The sequence below is a fragment of the Eleginops maclovinus genome, chromosome 4 (genome assembly GCF_036324505.1).
Source record: "Eleginops maclovinus isolate JMC-PN-2008 ecotype Puerto Natales chromosome 4, JC_Emac_rtc_rv5, whole genome shotgun sequence".
NCBI classification, from domain to species: domain Eukaryota; kingdom Metazoa; phylum Chordata; class Actinopteri; order Perciformes; family Eleginopidae; genus Eleginops; species Eleginops maclovinus.
Window position 1 is genome coordinate 6,165,459 of NC_086352.1, and position 18,336 is coordinate 6,183,794.

Genomic DNA, 18,336 nt, shown 5'->3' on the forward strand with positions numbered 1-18,336 from the left:
GTTCTTCTACTTTACTCAAGAACAAGATCTGAGTACTTCTACTTTACTCAAGTACCAGATGTGAGTACTTCTACTTTTACTCAAGTACCAGATGTGAGTACTTCTACTTTTACTCAAGTACATGATCTGAGTACTTCTACTTTACTCAAGTACAAGACCTGAGTACTTCTACTTTACTCAAGTACAAGATCTGAGTTCTTCTACTTTACTCAAGAACAAGATCTGAGTACTTCTACTTTACTCAAGTACCAGATGTGAGTACTTCTACTTTTACTCAAGTACAAGATCTGAGTACTTCTACTTTACTCAAGTACCAGATCTGAGTACTTCTACTTTACTCAAGTACAAGATCTGAGTACTTCTACTTTACTCAAGTATAAGATCTGAGTACTTCTTCGTCAAAACTTTTATCACCTCCTCCCTCCCTGACTCACTGGACCCCCTGCAGTTTGCCTACAGAGCAAACAGGTCCACGGATGATGCCATCTCCCTCACCCTCCACACTGCCCTCCCCCACCTGGACCAGAGGAACACTTATGTGAGAATGCTGTTCATTGACTACAGTTCAGCATTCAACACCATTGTGCCCTCCAAGCTCATCATTAAGCTCAGGGACCTTGGGCTCAACAGCGCCCTCTGTGACTGGATCATGAGCTTCCTGACGGGCAGATCCCAGGCAGTGCGGATGGGGAACATCACATCCTCCACCTTGACCCTCAACACCGGAGCCCCTCAGGGTTGTGTGCTCAGACCTCTCCTCTACTCCCTGTTCACGCACGACTGCGTGGCCACACACAGCTCCAACACCATCATCAAGTTTGCTGACGACACGACCGTCATCGGCCTGATCACAGACGGCGACGAGACGGCGTACAGAGAGGAGGTCAGAGCCCTGACATCTTGGTGCCAGGACAACAACCTCCATCTCAACGTCAGCAAAACAAAGGAGCTGATTGTGGACTACAGGAAGAGGCAGAGAGAGGCACACACACCCATCACCTTCGACGGGACTCCTGTGGAGAGAGTCAGCAGCTTCAGGTTCCTCGGGGTAAACATCAGTGAGGACCTGACATGGACACATCACACCAGGGTCATATCCAAGACGGCTCGACAGCGGCTCTTCTTCCTCCGCAGGCTGCGGAAGTTCAACATGGACTCCAGGATACTCTGCAACTTCTACAGGTGCACCATCGAGAGTATCCTGACTGGCTGCATCACCGCCTGGTATGGCAGTTGCACCGCCCTCAACCGTAAGACTCTACAGAGGGTGGTGAAAACTGCTCAGCACATCACCAGGACGGAGCTGCCATCCATGGAGGACCTCTACACCCAGCGGTGTAGGAAGAAGGCCAGTAGGATATTAAAGGACCCCCATCACCCAAGCAACAATCTGTTCTGTCTGCTGCCGTCTGGCAGACGGTACCGCAGCATCCGGACCAAGACCACCAGACTCAGAGACAGTTTTATACCACAGGCTATAAGACTGCTGAACTCCTGACCTCTGTGAATGTCTACTCACATCTTTTTACACACATACATATATATATATATATTATACATATCTGCCATATACATCTGCTATACATAATATATGCATCTGTCCATACCTCCTCATTCAACAGTGTAAAGTGTTTAAATACTTTCAATGTATTCCACATATGTATATATTTCACATCCTCAAATCTTTATTGTTAATATTGTAAATATTCTTCTCTCTTTTGCACTATTTTATTATCTTATTTGCACCATGCATGTTGAGTTGTTGGAGGAGCACGCGACATAAGATTTTCATTGCCAACATATACGCTGTATCTGCTGTGCATATGACAAATAAAACCTTGAAAACCTTGAAAACCTTCTACTTTACTCAAGTACAAGATCTGAGTACTTCTACTTTTACTCAAGTACAAGATCTGAGTACTTCTACTTTTACTCAAGATCTGAGTACTTGTACTTTTACTCAAGTACAAGATCTGAGTACTTCTACTTTTATTCAAATACAAGATCTGAGTACTTCTACTTTTACTCAAGTACAAGATGTGAGTACTTCTACTTTTATTCAAATACAAGATCTGAGTACTTCTACTTTTACTCAAGTACAAAATCTGAGTACTTCTACTTTTACTCAAGTACAAGATCTGAGTACTTCTACTTTTATTCAAATACAAGATCTGAGTACTTCTACTTTTACTCAAGTACAAGATGTGAGTACTTCTACTTATTCAAATACAAGATCTGAGTACTTCTACTTTTACTCAAGTACAAAATCTGAGTACTTCTACTTTTACTCAAGTACAATATCTGAGTACTTCTACTTTTATTCAAATACAAGATCTGAGTACTTCTACTTTTACTCAAGTACAATATCTGAGTACTTCTACTTTTACTCATGTACAAGATGTGAGTACTTCTACTTTTACTCAAGTACAAGATCTGAGTACTTCTACTTTTATTCAAATACAAGATCTGAGTACTTCTACTTTTATTCAAATACAAGACCTGAGTACTTCTACTTTTACTCACGTACAAGATGTGAGTACTTCTACTTTTACTCACGTACAAGATGTGAGTACTTCTACTTGCACTGACAAAGATTTGATATAAAAGAAGGTACTTCATTAATGAGCTACTTTCTTAAATACTGGACACCCTTTAGATTTATACACACAGTTATTTTCTATTTCCGGGGAAAGGGTTCAAACTCAAATTGATTTTCCTGATAAAACAAGACTTAACAAGTTCACCAGCGGGAGGAAAGCGTGTGAATTCTGTGTTTTGACGGTTGTGCAATCTTCTGTTGCATTATCCGGACAGACTTGTTCTGGATCTACTGGGGAGGTAACACCCCCCATCACATTTGACCTGACCTGGTATAAATAGTTGTCCTCAACAACTTCTTCAGGACACATCTTTACATGAGAGATGACTCATTACTTGGGAGATCTAACGTGCTGAGGCTATGCTTTACGATCTGACTCCTCAACGACAAAGATGCTAAAGTGTCTGAATCAAAAGTCAAATAATGGTAAGAAAAATGTTCATTAATGTCTTTCAGTCACACTGTAATTTGGTGAGAAATGTTCTCATTGCTATTTTGGGGTGTTGAAGCAAAAGAATAACATCTGTTCCAAAAAGTGGCTTTTGAAAGCTTGATCTTTAGAGTTATATCAGTGGTTTTTAGACATCAAAATGCTCTTATCTTACGCTATTATGACGATCATTTCAACCACTTTCTTGACAGTTACCAAGCTAGACAATGCATTACTTTGTCAGGGACTTCCTCTTTAAATGCAGTTCTGATGGAACCAAGAATCTTTTATAATAATTGCATACAGGACCCAATAACGGTGTTTCATCCAGTAAGAAATTGCCCGTTTGGCACTAAGCCAAAAGTTGTTCTAGCCTCAGGTGTTTTCTTTTACATTCTTGCGACTGGCCAACAGGAACCATTTGAAACGGAACTGTAGTTTATTTGTTTTTATCTCTTTAAAATAAATCCATGCTTTCCACACAGCCTTAGAAGTGTTCCCAGGTTAGGATACCAATAGATGATCTGGGAGGGAAAGGAAAAGGTGTGGCATCAAAGAAATCCGCTTTTCTGAACATGATGCAGGTCTGCCCTGTGTGTGTGCCCCTCGGATAAGCACATGTCGACACAAGAAGCAAAATTATCGTCGTACATGTTTTGCATCATTGGGAGGCTGTGGCGCAGTGGGATAGTGCGCTGATCTCCGGATCTTCAGTGGCCGATAGATATCAAACGCACTACAACAACCAAAAACTGTTCCATAGAAGAAAGGATTACTCAGTGGCGTCACTAGGCCTAGTTTAGGTGGGCTTCAGCTTCAGCTCGACTAAAATGTTTTAAAGCCCACCCAAATGAACATTTTGAAAAAAGAAAAAAGAAAACAGGAATTCACGTCTCAAAAGTTTTCAAAATGAAAACATTTCTCTTAATTGTCATTGGTTGTGGTATTTATCGACCTTGATTGATTGATATATTTTTCATATCAGTGTTGAGAGTTGTGCCCCCTCCCTTTACCAAGACCACAACATTCTATTAGATCTAGCCTCTTAATGTTGCTCTCAAAGTGCACCAGATGCATGCAATGCACTTTAAAGAAACTCTGCTTGGGGGAACATGCCCCTGGACCCCCCTAGAGGACGTGTAGACTAGGTAACATGGACCTGGTTAACTTGAAGAATATATTGAAGACGCCACCAGCACACAAAACTCTGGGGTGTAGTGGCTTTGCTCAGTGCAAAACTCCCAGCCTTACTTCTCCACCATCATGCCAACTGAGTTCCCGGTTATTGTACTACCATGCAGGTGCCCCCCCCCACACCTTAAAAAAGAGGCCCCAAAAAAGTTGTAGAGCCCGCATTAGCACGCACACAGCTCCACCTCACCTCTGGCTAAGCCCACCCAAACCTAGCTACCCTCCTGGGTTTACTTAAAGAGCTGCATAAGCAAAGACAAAAAGCTGCAAATTCTAACGTTTTTTCAGTATATGTTCAATAATACGACTCGGTTAGCTATGAGTCATGTGATCATGTTGTTAAAATAAGACCATAAAACTTACATTTGAGGTGAGTTTCCAACAACAGAGACAGGCTTTCTGATCCTGAACATCACCCAGCGCTCGGGTCCCAGCTGTGGGACTCTCTTTAGCGTCCCCGTTGCGTTTCGAGCTTCATGCAGCGTTTCGATTCTGCAGCTTTTAGTAATGTTTCCATATGGCATGTGTTTTTTGCACACTTGTTTTTGAATTGCACCTGTCTGTGTCTTTTTATGCCTGGAGTGTGTTTACCTCCATCCAACAGACTAAACACAGTGATTGTTTGGCTCAGAAAGCTGGCTGACAACACAGCATTATCGTTGCTTAAATCATCGTGATGTAGGACTAAGCTGCCTGTAGAGACGTGTTGTTAGTGTCTGACTCATATCACTTGACATCACTTAAAGGATGAGGAAAGTTTCTACAAGTAGCTTATGATTATGTCTGACTCATCAGGTCACTCGCTCTGTTCCGCTTCCATGTTATTGGGCAAGAGACAAACTGCCAAATGGTTTCCTAGATCTTCTGTTTTTAGACCAAATGTTCTGATGAAAGTCAGACATTTCCATGCAAATTGTGTTGACGTTGAAAATTATGCTTCCAGTTGAACAGTTTGGGTCAACAAAACCAAAGTTAGAATTTGCACAACATTTGAGACGAAACACAATTTATAAACCCACATTTAATCCATTTCACTACGCTTCTGTCCTATCAGACAGCTACTGTAGATCTAGGTTGTAGATCACACACACACAGTCCAATTGTATTTCCACTACCACACAACTGACGGTACTGAATAAGCAGAGAAAGCACGGACCCGCTCCTGAAGAGGGCCTTTATTCAGAGCCATTATGCAGGTATAAAGTTCACAGAATACAATGGATCCTCTCTTATCTCAGGGACGTTTTACCACCTAGTGATTGGACTTTCTGCTGTTGTCCCCACCCAGGTAATCAACCATTAACTTTGGCCAGAATCTAAACAGGTCAGTGCTTAAATAGCAACCAGTTCCCCCCTCTTGTCTTCTTCTTCTCTGGTGGAGACATGGGGAAAGGGGTTTTCCTCAGCAAAGCATTAGCGGTCACCTGTGCGGTGGCAGCCGTCGCTGCTGCAGCAACCATCATCGCCCTGTCGGTGGTCTACGCTCAGGAGAAGTCCAAGAATGAAATGAAACCTACATCCACCGCCAGCCCCAGCACCAGCCCCCCAATCTCAACCACCCCCTCGGGCCCCAAAGAGCCCTGGGATCTCTACAGACTCCCAGCATCCCTTGCTCCCGTCTCCTACAACGTCACGCTGAGGCCCCGTCTGAAGCGCGGCACTAACGGCCTCTACATCTTCAGCGGAGACTCTTCGGTGGTGTTCAGATGTGTGAAGGAAACAGACCTCATCATCATCCACTCCAACAAGCTGAACCTCACCAGCTTCGACGGGTTTCTCGTCAAGCTGAGGGGCCTCAATGGAGCCACTGCGCCCGGCCTGAAGAAGACCTGGCCGGTGATCCCCACCCAGTACCTGGTGGTGCAGCTCAGCAGCCCACTGAAGGCTGGCAGCTCATACGAACTCTTCACCGACTTCGTTGGAGAACTAGCCGACGACCTGGGAGGATTCTACCGGAGCGTGTACTTTGAGGACGGCGTGGAAAAGTAGGATGTTCTCTTAAATTTCTTTCTTCCAAATTGTTTAAGATAAAATGGGAAAATACATGTATATGTTTTAATTGGTCTTTGTAGTAATGCAAGATTGAAAGACCTTTATAATCGTACAGACATATATTTAAACACAGTTTGAGTTGTATACATATATTTAACCCTCTATATTTTAAACATGTTGGTTTAGTTTCGAGAATTATGCCCAAAACATTTCGGATATATTTCAGGCATTTCAGGACTTCATGTTCTTCATTGCATTATAGATGAGATGATTGATAATGCTGTCTTTTCTGAAAACAGGCAGTTAGTTTAGCTTAGAGACTCTAAAGATGGAGATCTCATTTCACCGGTCATTAAGTACCGGAGTTGGTTAAGGTGAATAAATTGTGAGATCCAAACCATTCATTCAGTGTAAACATATTCAATGTTACAAGTTATGAAACATCCCTTGCATGTCTTTCTTAAAACTTACCTGGAAGAACTCATGGATGCTTTAAATCCAATTAAGGTCACGGGGTAGTGGTGCACTCTGGTGGCCGGAATGAGTATTACAGCAACAAACAACGTTTTCACACGTTTTAGTTTACTGCTGAAAGATACAATATTTGTCTTTTTAGGGCTTCCATATAAAGTGGATATGCAGGAGTTATATTATTGTTTGAGAGTTTCTGCAGGTAATGACTTCCTCTGTTAATCCTGACTGTTTATTTCTGCTTTTTTCAGAGTTCTGGCCACGACTCAGATGCAGCCTACGGACGCCAGGAAAGCGTTCCCCTGCTTCGACGAGCCCGCGATGAAAGCTGTCTTCCACATGACCCTCATTCACCCCCGGGACACCGTCGCTCTGTCCAACTCCCTCAGCTACGGTGGGATATCCTTTCAATGTCCAATGCAGTCACCTTTGAAGAGACACTACATACTGATAAACACCTGAACATCAGCAGGAGAGGACTCTTTAATGTAGAGACACTACATACTGATATACACCTGAACATCAGCAGGAGAGGACTCTTTAAAGTAGAGACACTACATACTGATATACACCTGAACATCAGCAGGAGAGGACTCTTTAAAGTAGAGACTCTACATACTGATATACACCTGAACATCAGCAGGAGAGGACTCTTTAAAGTAGAGACACTACATACTGATATACACCTGAACATCAGCAGGAGAGGACTCTTTAAAGTAGAGACTCTACATACTGATATACACCTGAACATCAGCAGGAGAGGACTCTTTAAAGTAGAGGCACTACATACTGATATACACCTGAACATCAGCAGGAGAGGACTCTTTAAAGTAGAGACACTACATACTGATATACACCTGAACATCAGCAGGAGAGGACTCTTTAAAGTAGAGACTCTACATACTGATATACATCTGAACATCAGCAGGAGAGGACTCTTTAAAGTAGAGACTCTACATACTGATATACACCTGAACATCAGCAGGAGAGGACTCTTTAAAGTAGAGACACTACATACTGATATATACCTGGACATCAGCAGGAGAGGACTCTTTAAAGTAGAGACTCTACATACTGATATACACCTGAACATCAGCAGGAGAGGACTCTTTAAATATACTTAATTGTTCCCTAACTAAGGAACTGTTTTGTTACAGCAGCATTAGAAGTAAGCAGTCAATAGATACAAGTTCTCTGAAAGTGAGGTGTTGTACATTTCTTCATATTTAATGAGTCTGCTTTGTGTTTCCTCCACACAGAACCTGTTAACGTCACTTTGGAAGGAGAGCACTGGACCATGACCAGCTTTGAACCCACAGAGATCATGTCCACCTACCTGCTGGCTTTTGTCGTTTGTGAATTCACGTTCATCACCAAACCAGCCGGCGGCCCCAAACCAGAGACCTTGGTAATTATTTTCTATGTTTTCGGTGTATTTATGCTGCCCTCTGCTGGACTGATGTAAACGTATCTCTGTGGAGTTTCTGTGATGAACCTGTCTGTGTGCAGATCAGGATCTGGGCTCGCAGGAAGGCCATAGAGGCGAAACAGGGAGACTACGCTCTGGAGAAGACTGGACCCATACTGCAGTTCTTTCAGGACTACTACAAATCTCCTTACCCCCTTAAGAAGTCAGGTATGACACACACATACAAACATACTGTATGCAAGGCCCTATTCTGACAGGGGCCTCACCAGCCTGTAATTAGAAATTGTGACGCAGAGAGACACGTAGAAAGAGACTCAAATTAACCACAAAAAGCGATAAAGTGAGTAGAAAGAGACTGAGCAACAAAAGCAACACTAAAGAGACACAAAATAAATGTCAAAATGTGCAAAATTACCAGAGATACTATAAAAATACCCAAAACAACACACAAAATTACAATGAAGAGACATACAACCATTACAAATTGATGCGCAATGGCTATTAACAGAAACAAAATGACAAAGAAGACACATCAAAGTGGAGAAAATACAACCATATACACAACATAATAGGCTAAGATAGACAACAAATGACACAAAAGGACCCCAGAGATAGAAACCAACTATAAAGAGACAAAGATTTACAATAGAAAGACATAAAATGACCACAAAAGGGTCAACGCCACACACTAAGTGACTATTAAGAGACACACATTGACCAGGAAACGAACGCAAAACCATTACAGAAATGTGCAAAACAACCTAAACAAATACAAAAAATAACAAAGTAACAAATGAAACAAAAAAAGGACATAAAAGACGACAAAATCACTGAAAGAAATACAAATACTAGAGATACAACATGAATACAAACAGCATCTACACAACTAGGCTCTCCAAGTGTGTAATTGTGTAGCTTCCCTTTGTGGTAATGTTTAATGATTTTTACTTATTTTAGCTGTTGTTATAAAAGATGACCTGTATTGATCCCTCCATTTGTTTTCAGACCAGATCGCTCTGCCGGACTTCAGTGCGGGAGCCATGGAGAACTGGGGTCTGATCACCTACAGAGAGACCGCCCTGCTGTTCAACCCTGAGGTCTCATCCAACGGGGACAAGGAGTGGGTGGCTACAGTCATCGCCCACGAGCTCGCTCACATGGTAATAAACACACACATTGCACCACCGCTAAGCTAAAGGAGGCTAATGTTGGGCTATAAAGGAAGTACAGCACGGTCACATGACTTCACGTCACCACCGCTAAGCTAAAGGTGGCTAATGTTGGGCTATAAAGGAACTACAGCACGGTCACATGACTTCACGTCACCACCGCTAAGCTAAAGGAGGCTAATGTTGGGCTATAAAGGAAGTACAGCACGGTCACATGACTTCACGTCACCACCGCTAAGCTAAAGGAGGCTAATGTTGGGCTATAAAGGAACTACAGCACGGCCACATGACTTCACGTCACCACCGCTAAGCTAAAGGCGGCTAATGTTGGGCTATAAAGGAACTACAGCACGGTCACATGACTTCACGTCACCACCGCTAAGCTAAAGGTGGCTAATGTTGGGCTATAAAGGAACTACAGCACGGTCACATGACTTCACGTCACCACCGCTAAGCTAAAGGCGACTAATGTTGGGCTATAAAGGAACTACAGCACGGTCACATGACTTCACGTCACCACCGCTAAGCTAAAGGAGGCTAATGTTGGGCTATAAAGGAACTACAGCACGGCCACATGACTTCACGTCACCACCGCTAAGCTAAAGGCGGCTAATGTTGGGCTATAAAGGAACTACAGCACGGTCACATGACTTCACGTCACCACCGCTAAGCTAAAGGAGGCTCTAAGCTAAAGGAGGCTAATGTTGGGCATGATGACGTTTAGTCGTCTCATTCAGACACTTGTTAGCAAAAATCTCATCAGCTTATTTCAGGCCAACAACCAGACATGAATTTAAGAGGGAACCAGAAGTGTTTTTAGCTTCACAAACCCAGTAATATACAGATGTGTCCTTACAGTGGTTTGGGAACTTGGTGACGACGCGCTGGTGGAACGACTTGTGGCTGAACGAGGGTTTCGCCACCTACGTCTCGTATCTCGGAGCCAACTTCGCTGAACCCACCTGGAAAATGGTGAGTGTTCTTCTCTTGCAGAAATACATCCATAGAAATATCAAGAAGAAGGTTTTAACTTGAGTGTATTAAGACTCCAACTGGTACAAAATGCAGCCGCCAAACTCCTCAGACACACCAAATCATGGCACCACATCGGCAGTCCTCAAAGAACTTCACTGGCCTTTCATCTCCCACCACATCAACCAACCCTCACCTACAAATCCCTCCCCCATCTGAATTAGAAAAAAGTCTGAGTATTTCAGAGGCAATACATGTAAATTCTGACAGACAGCATGAGAATTATGATTAAAAAAAATGTCCTTGTACAAACCCAAAATACAAGAATGAATCTGAAATTGAGCACAGTAAACCCCAATAGCACTCCATTACTGTTTTTGTGAAAAAGATCCAGTCACCCCGAGAAATTGCTTCTAAGCTTTTCTCTGTGTGTTTTGCAGACAGATTTAATAGTCCTGAATGAGATCATTGGAGTGATGGGTGTGGACGCCTTGGCCTCCTCCCATCCGCTCTCATCCAAAGAGGAGGACGTCCAGAGGCCAGAGCAGATCAGCGAGCTGTTCGACTCCATCACGTACAGCAAGGTGAGCTATATTTCGAAGGATTGCAAACTCCAAATCGCACCATAAAAGAGGTTCACTTTTACTAAACTAAAACAAGTACTAAGGCAGGAATATTTGTGATATTTATTTGTGATTTCTTTACCCTATTCACCTGTACTGTGTATGTCTCACCACAGGGTGGTGCTGTCCTCAGGATGCTCTCAGAGTTTATCACAGAGGACGTCTTCTCCAAAGGACTCCAGGTGAGTAAGCAGTGTAAATGTAGTTGTTTTAATATCGTCATATCACCATTTCATGAGCTGCATTAAAGATTGTTGATCACACCGACTAGAGTCAAACTATTGATTGTTTTCTGTCTGCAGACATACTTAGAGGAGTTCAAGTACCAGAACGCAGTCTACACAGACCTCTGGAGGCACTTGCAAATGGTAAGTTAGCACCGTCACGACTGCTTACTTTCCTCAAAGCAGCTTCTTGTAAAGCTCTAATAATATATGCATTCTCATTAAAGCAAGAGGGCAGTGGAACAATTGTAAACACAAAGCAGATCAGATTATAACGTTCACGATGCTGAAGTGTGTTAGCAAACTGCTTCCTATTCGCAGATCCAGTAGCAGGAAAACATTGGCAATTCAGTCAGTTCAGTCCAATGTAGTCCAATATTTAGACTCCTATTTGCTCCATTTTTGGTCTCCACCTCCTGACACCAATATTTAGCTCTTTAGGTAGCTTGTAAAGTCTCCACAATATTCCACAGTCAGTTTAGTTCTTTTATCCCTCTGAGTTATTTGTGTGTTTTCATCATTTTTTATGTATATTTGTTGTCTTTGCTTTAAAATATAGCGATTACATTTCTAACAATTCTGATAAACAATAACTGGTTTTAATTCGGGTCAGAATTCTCTCATTCTAGATACTTAGTTGTGAAAATGTTGTGTTTTCTTTACTCCTTTACGACAGTCAACTCAATATCTGTTAACTGAGGAAAAAAACAAGACATTTAAGGACATTGTTTTGGGCGTTGGGAAACACTGATCATTATATTGAGACAACTACTAATCCTCGTTTCTTCCTTTCAGGCGGTCGATAATTCCAGCATTGTGCTGCCAGCCTCAGTCGAGGTCATCATGAACCGGTGGATCCTGCAGATGGGCTTCCCCGTCGTCACCATCAGCACCCAGACTGGAAAAATTACCCAGAAGCATTTTCTGTTGGACCCAGAATCTGTAGTAGACCGGCCCTCAGAGTTCAAGTAAGAAATGTACTTATTACAACTCAGAGGTAAATGGTGCACTTTTACTGCACTACATTTATTTAATCCCTTTAGTTGCTAGGCAGATTAGGATTACTGATGGTAAATATAATCCCCCTTAAATCAGACTTTAGTTCACCTGCAGTAAATCCAGCAGCTACCCTGCAGTATACAAAGCCATTCAAACTAGCTGCACCTTTACCAGCTCTGAGAACACTTTAATGATCAATCATTATAAAACATATCAGAGATATTATTCTGAAATGGACCAATCAGACAATGACTACTTTTACTGTCGCTACTTTAAGTACATTTAGAGGAGAGTACTTTCTACTTTCACTGGAGGAACATTTAGAATACTTTCACTGTGACAGAGTATTCCTACACTCTGGTACTTCTACTTTACTCACGTACAAGATCTGAGTACTTCTACTTTACTCAAGTACAAGACCTGAGTACTTCTACTTTACTCAAGTACAAGACCTGAGTACTTCTACTTTACTCAAGTACAAGATCTGAGTACTTCTACTTTACTCAAGTACAAGATCTGAGTACTTCTACTTTTAGTCAAGTACAAGATCTGAGTACTTCTACTTTACTCAAGTACAAGATCTGAGTACTTCTACTTTTACTCAAGTACAAGACCTGAGTACTTCTACTTTACTCAAGAACAAGACCTGAGTACTTCTACTTTACTCAAGTACAAGATCTGAGTACTTCTACTTTACTCAAGTACAAGATCTGAGTACTTCTACTTTACTCAAGTACAAGACCTGAGTACTTCTACTTTACTCAAGTACAAGACCTGAGTACTTCTACTTTACTCAAGTACAAGACCTGAGTACTTCTACTTTACTCAAGTACAAGATCTGAGTACTTCTACTTTACTCAAGTACAAGGTCTGAGTACTTCTACTTTACTCAAGAACAAGATCTGAGTACTTCTACTTTACTCAAGAATAAGATCTGAGTACTTCTACTTTTACTGAAGTACAAGATCTGAGTACTTCTACTTTTACTCAAGAATAAGATCTGAGTACTTCTACTTTACTCAAGTACAAGATCTGAGTACTTCTACTTTACTCAAGTACAAGGTCTGAGTACTTCTACTTTACTCAAGAACAAGACCTGAGTACTTCTACTTTACTCAAGAATAAGATCTGAGTACTTCTACTTTTACTCAAGAATAAGATCTGAGTACTTCTACTTTACTCAAGTACAAGGCCTGAGTACTTCTACTTTACTCAAGTACAAGATCTGAGTACTTCTACTTTACTCAAGTACAAGATCTGAGTACTTCTACTTTTACTCAAGAACAAGATCTGAGTACTTCTACTTTACTCAAGTACAAGATCTGAGTACTCCTCCCACCTCTGCTTCTTCCCTCCTCTGTTTTTGAAATGCATATTCTTCTTTTCTCTGGATGTAGTTATGAGTGGTTTGTTCCCGTTACCTGGATAAAGACTGGAGCAGCTGAACAGTCGTACTGGCTTCTTAACAAAGAAGGTAGGATTCATTAAAGAGCATTGCAAAGACGATATCTGAGTACTTATTCCACCTCTGATTCATTTCTGATATCTGTCCCTACAGCTACAAACGCTAACCTGACTACCAGTGGTGATGAGTGGCTCGTGGCGAACATTGATATGAAGGGTTTCTACAGAGTCAACTACGACTCTCAAAACTGGGAGCGCCTCCTGGCAAAACTGAGCTCCAAACATCAGGTACAGTCGAACCCCCTGCTGGGAATGATGTTGCAGTTCTTCTGTTGTGTTCTAAAATGCCTTTGAAATCACTCAAACTCAATCCTTCTTTCACTTTCCAGGATATTCCAGTGATTAACCGAGCTCAGATAATCGATGACGCTTTTAATCTCGCAAGGTGAGTCCGTGTTTTTGCAAAGGGGGTTTAAATATTTTCAAAGCACATTTATTTTGCACATTTTTTACCCAAATGCAACCCAAAGTGCTCTGCAGATTACACAAAAAAGATATATATATATATAGTAAAACTATAAAAACTACAAATAATTTATGAAATTGTGACGTAAATATGTATTTATTTTATCTATTTAAGGACCAGGTTTTTACGGAATGACGGCTTTCTATAAAAGCAAAAACACAATGTTATATATGTCTTAAATGTTAATTAACAGGCTTTAAATTTGATGTATTTACAGCCTGTCAATGACAACAAACACTTCCTAAAACTGCTTACAAATACAATATTTTAATGTCATTTTTACTTTAAATGAGTTGAACCTTTTGACTTCCAATGAGTCAAATGGTTGAATTAATGCAATTGTTAAACAGGCGGTGTCTTAAGTATCGGCTCTTCTCACAATTTGTTCCAAGAAGAAAAACCTGAGTAATTATTTTTGGTATTTTCAGAGCGCAGGTGGTGAACACCACTCTGGCTCTGAGGACCACCATGTTCCTGGATAAAGAGGTGGAGTACATGCCCTGGGAGACGGCCCGGCGCAGCTTGAACTACTACTTCCTGATGTTTGACCGCAGCGAGGTGTACGGAGCCATGCAGGTTAGTGACAAACGGTCAAAATCGGCAATGGTTTTTCAGTCATTTGATTAAAATGCTCGTCCCCGAAACTAAATGTATCTGTATGTGAATGCATATTGATATGCAATGCTGATGACACGTTTTTCTGGAGTAAAACAGTAACAAAACATGTCCAATGTCTTTCCTCAGGCTTACCTGAAGCAACAGGTCGAACCTCTGTTCAATCACTTCAAAAATATCACTGACAACTGGAAAAACATCCCAGAAAAGCACACCGACCAGTAAGAATATTATCGCATGTTTTAAACCGCGCCTACCAACACTCTTATTTTCATGGTCTGACCCTTGTTTCCTCCCTTGTCCGTCTGCAGGTATAACCAGGTGAATGCGATCTCCATGGCCTGCAGCACAGGAGTGGACGGCTGCAAGGAGCTGACCACCGGCTGGTTCCAAGAGTGGATGAATAATCCAGCTGTCAACAAGTATGTTAACACAACACACACTTTATTTTCCTCAGGGGTGGAAGGTAATAGATTTACTCAAGACTCAAAGGCTTGCACGATAGCTGCACCAAGTTATTAGCAAAGATTTACTCCAACGTTGCAACTTACTAAAAGAAGTAAAGAAACAAAAGACATAAGGGTGCAGAAATAAGAAAGTTTATCCATATAAAATAGAATAAATACTGTCTACTGTAATAATATATATCAACAAACATATGTAAGTGATGTCCCCTCACAGAGCTCCTCCTCCTTGTCTCCAGGATCAGTCCAAACCTGAAGTACACGGTGTACTGCAGTGCCATCGCAGCAGGAGGAGTGAAGGAGTGGAACTTCGCTTGGTCCGCATTTAAGAACGCCACCATCGCCACAGAGGCGGACAAACTGATGTCCGCTCTGGCCTGCACCAAACAGCCCTGGCTGCTCAACAGGTCAGAACACTGCAGCATGCAACCGTCTGTGTCTGTGCAATCAAATCCTGCAAGAGGCTTCGATTGCATGATGCAGGGTTGGGGAATAACAGGATAGCTGTAACGGTGTTGTGATACACAGATTAGGTTACTGATTGTGTTACAGGTAATCAGTTGTTGTCCTGGGGTAGATTAGGCTCTTGTCCTCACTGTGAATGTGTTTCAGGTATCTGGAATATTGCCTGGACCCCAACAAGATCCGTAAGCAGGACGCCACCTCCACCATCGTTTCCATCGCCAGTAACTCCGTCGGTCAGCCTTTGGCCTGGGATTTTGTCAGATCCAAATGGAGCCACATATTCAACGAGTGAGTTTTTCCACGCATAAGCCATCAAGTGGTAATGGTAATGCATCGATACGGTCTGGGATCCCCCTGCTTTGAACTATGGTTACTCAAAAGCACATGCGGAACCTTGCATCTTCCTCGGTTTGTTCTGGAAAGCTTCTCCATTTCAAATTCAGATCTTCTGCTATATGTTCTGAGTTTTATTCAATTCATACTTACTTTTTACGTGTTTTTATTTCCTTTGAACATTTATTTTTTACAATAGTTCTAAAATAGATTAATAAAAAGTATTTATTTTCTCTTATTTTACAACCCAACCTCTTACTGTGATTATGTATGCACCATGATACACCAAAGGAAGTTCCTCGAATGTTGAAAAACTGCTCTAACTCAACTGGTGGAGGTCACAGTTAATCATCTTGCTATTTTAGGCAAAAGTGTGGAGGGGTTAGATAGATATCCACAGTGCCAAAAGGAAGAATCCTGGTGACTTTAAAATCATCTGACTCTTACTTTAGCCCCATTTTCAGGACAACATATTCCCTTTAACCTCCGCTGTTATTGATAACATGCTAACACGCTACATTAGGATTGTGAATATGCAACAGAGCTGCTAGCTTAGCTGTAGACTTATAGTATTGTGTCAAACATTTACAAACCATTTTTTGCAGAATTACCAAAGCCTGTCTTGTTTTTGCCTCTTTTCTTCAGGTATGGTGGTGGATCATTTTCCTTTGGAGGATTGATTAATGGAGTGACCAGACGATTCTCCTCTGAGTTTGAGTATAAGCAGGTAGGCTTTCTCTATCTATTTGTCTTTATTTTCAGTAGGCCGTCATGGCACCATGTTTACTTCAATACAGACAATTTGTGAGTAAATCATAACGAAGGGGCTCTACTACAGTCATTTTCAGGTTCATATTTGTATATGTTGCCTCTACTGTGACATGTTTACATGCTTCAATGTCCAAAATGCTGCTCTGATTGGTTAGCTGGCCAGCTCTGTTGTGATTGATCAACTGCTTAGAGATATCTCGCCCGGTTACTCAAGTACAATGTGTCAGAGCGTTAGCCAATAGAAGCGCAGGTGATTAACGATGAGGTCACTATGTTCTGGAAGTTATCAAAGGAGTCCAATGGAGGCCACACAGGGGATTTTAGCCTCTGCAGACCATTAACATGCACTAAAACCTATAGCACATCCTACAGGAAAGGGAACACCCCAAGAAGCGTAATAGGGCCTCTTTAATAACTAGACCAATGCTTGCAAGGTTCTGGTAGCATGTGGACTGATAAGCATGAGCTTGTTGGGAATAGGATTGGGACAATAAAGACTATAATGGTTATTGAATCCCAGTAACCCCCCCCCCCCCCCTCCTTTCTCTCCAGTTGCTGCAGTTTAAAGAAGACAACGCGGGTCAGTTCGGGTCAGGCACTGCCGCTCTGGAGCAGGCGCTGGAGAGAACCAAGGCCAACATGAACTGGGTCGCAGTGAACAAGAAACCAGTGTTGGACTGGTTCACAAATGCCATTTAAAACACTGTGACGTTCCTCCAGCTGGAACCTTATGTATAAATGTCCTGTAGGTGATGGAGCTTTTTAAAATGTTAAGTTTTCATTAGGAATGTTTATGGAGAGCGAGCATTTGATATCTAAATCTGGTTTTGTATGTAAAAAGGAACGTTTGAATATTGTATATACTGTCCTCACCTTAAAGATTTGAGAGGGAATTCAAGATTTTTAATAAAGGTCACCAAACAAAAGTGTGATCTCTTGTATTAACTGCACTAAAAAGTATTTTGAATGAGGATATTCAGCTTTTCCTAGAGAGAAACAAAAAGAAGACAGACATTATTTTGGGTAACCCTCAGGATAACATTTAAAATGTATAATCTTACATTTTTAATATTTTTTATTGTTATCTCCCTTATTTAAGGGCAGTCATGTCATACTATTTTCAGAATTTACTAGACTTTTTAATTATATATTTAACGGCAGTAACATGATATCATTTTCTGAATTAACCTGACTGTTGTGGCGACACATTGAGGGACATGATTCACCGTTGTGTTGCTGTGGGTGGGGAACGCGTTACGAGTGTTTCCCCACGGACCCGTTAGTGGGTGGGACTGAAGAGTTCCGGTGCTGTTCCCATTCATTCATTGCTGCGTAGTAGCAGGCTGTTAAGTTGTGTCAGTGAGTGTGTGGAATAAATGGATATTAACCTGTGGAGTTCCATATTAAACACACTGCCTGCGACTCCCATTCATCTCTACACTGTTTATTATATTTGTATTATATTATATCGTTTAGATTTATTTAGATCATTACTGTAATTTTCCTGGTTTTAAGGGCAGTTTTTTCCGAATTTACCAGACTGTTTAACTATATTTTAATACTTTAAATCAACTTAGATTTAGTCACCCTTGTAGTACTGTTGCTATATCAATATAAATATTAAGTTAATACTCGTTTGAAAATGGAAAGTGTTCTTGT

General features: G+C 41.5%; 1 protein-coding gene across 1 annotated transcript; it reads left to right on the top strand.

Moving 5' to 3' along the window:
• The first annotated feature begins 2,857 nt into the window (after nucleotides 1-2,857).
• LOC134863605 (aminopeptidase N-like) lies at nucleotides 2,858-18,105 on the top strand. The gene is made up of 21 exons (XM_063882210.1): nucleotides 2,858-3,025; nucleotides 5,509-6,205; nucleotides 6,935-7,077; nucleotides 7,943-8,091; nucleotides 8,193-8,319; nucleotides 9,118-9,272; nucleotides 10,140-10,253; nucleotides 10,694-10,837; nucleotides 10,993-11,058; nucleotides 11,179-11,244; nucleotides 11,896-12,068; nucleotides 13,497-13,573; nucleotides 13,658-13,791; nucleotides 13,893-13,948; nucleotides 14,458-14,605; nucleotides 14,774-14,865; nucleotides 14,956-15,066; nucleotides 15,348-15,515; nucleotides 15,721-15,861; nucleotides 16,552-16,633; nucleotides 17,230-18,105. The coding sequence occupies exons 2-21, from the start codon at nucleotides 5,604-5,606 to the stop codon at nucleotides 17,374-17,376; spliced, it is 2,895 nt and encodes a 964-aa protein (XP_063738280.1). The 5' UTR covers nucleotides 2,858-3,025; nucleotides 5,509-5,603; the 3' UTR covers nucleotides 17,377-18,105.
• Nucleotides 18,106-18,336: the final 231 nt, after the last annotated feature.

Bases quoted from the DNA above. Each gene is read 5' to 3' on its own strand.
- LOC134863605 (XM_063882210.1), top strand. From the start codon at position 5,604: ATGGGGAAAGGGGTTTTCCTCAGCAAAGCATTAGCGGTCACCTGTGCG. The intron at 13,792-13,892 runs GTACAGTCGAAC...TTCACTTTCCAG, and splicing joins AACTGAGCTCCAAACATCAG to GATATTCCAGTGATTAACCG. The intron at 15,516-15,720 runs GTCAGAACACTG...AATGTGTTTCAG, and splicing joins CAGCCCTGGCTGCTCAACAG to GTATCTGGAATATTGCCTGG.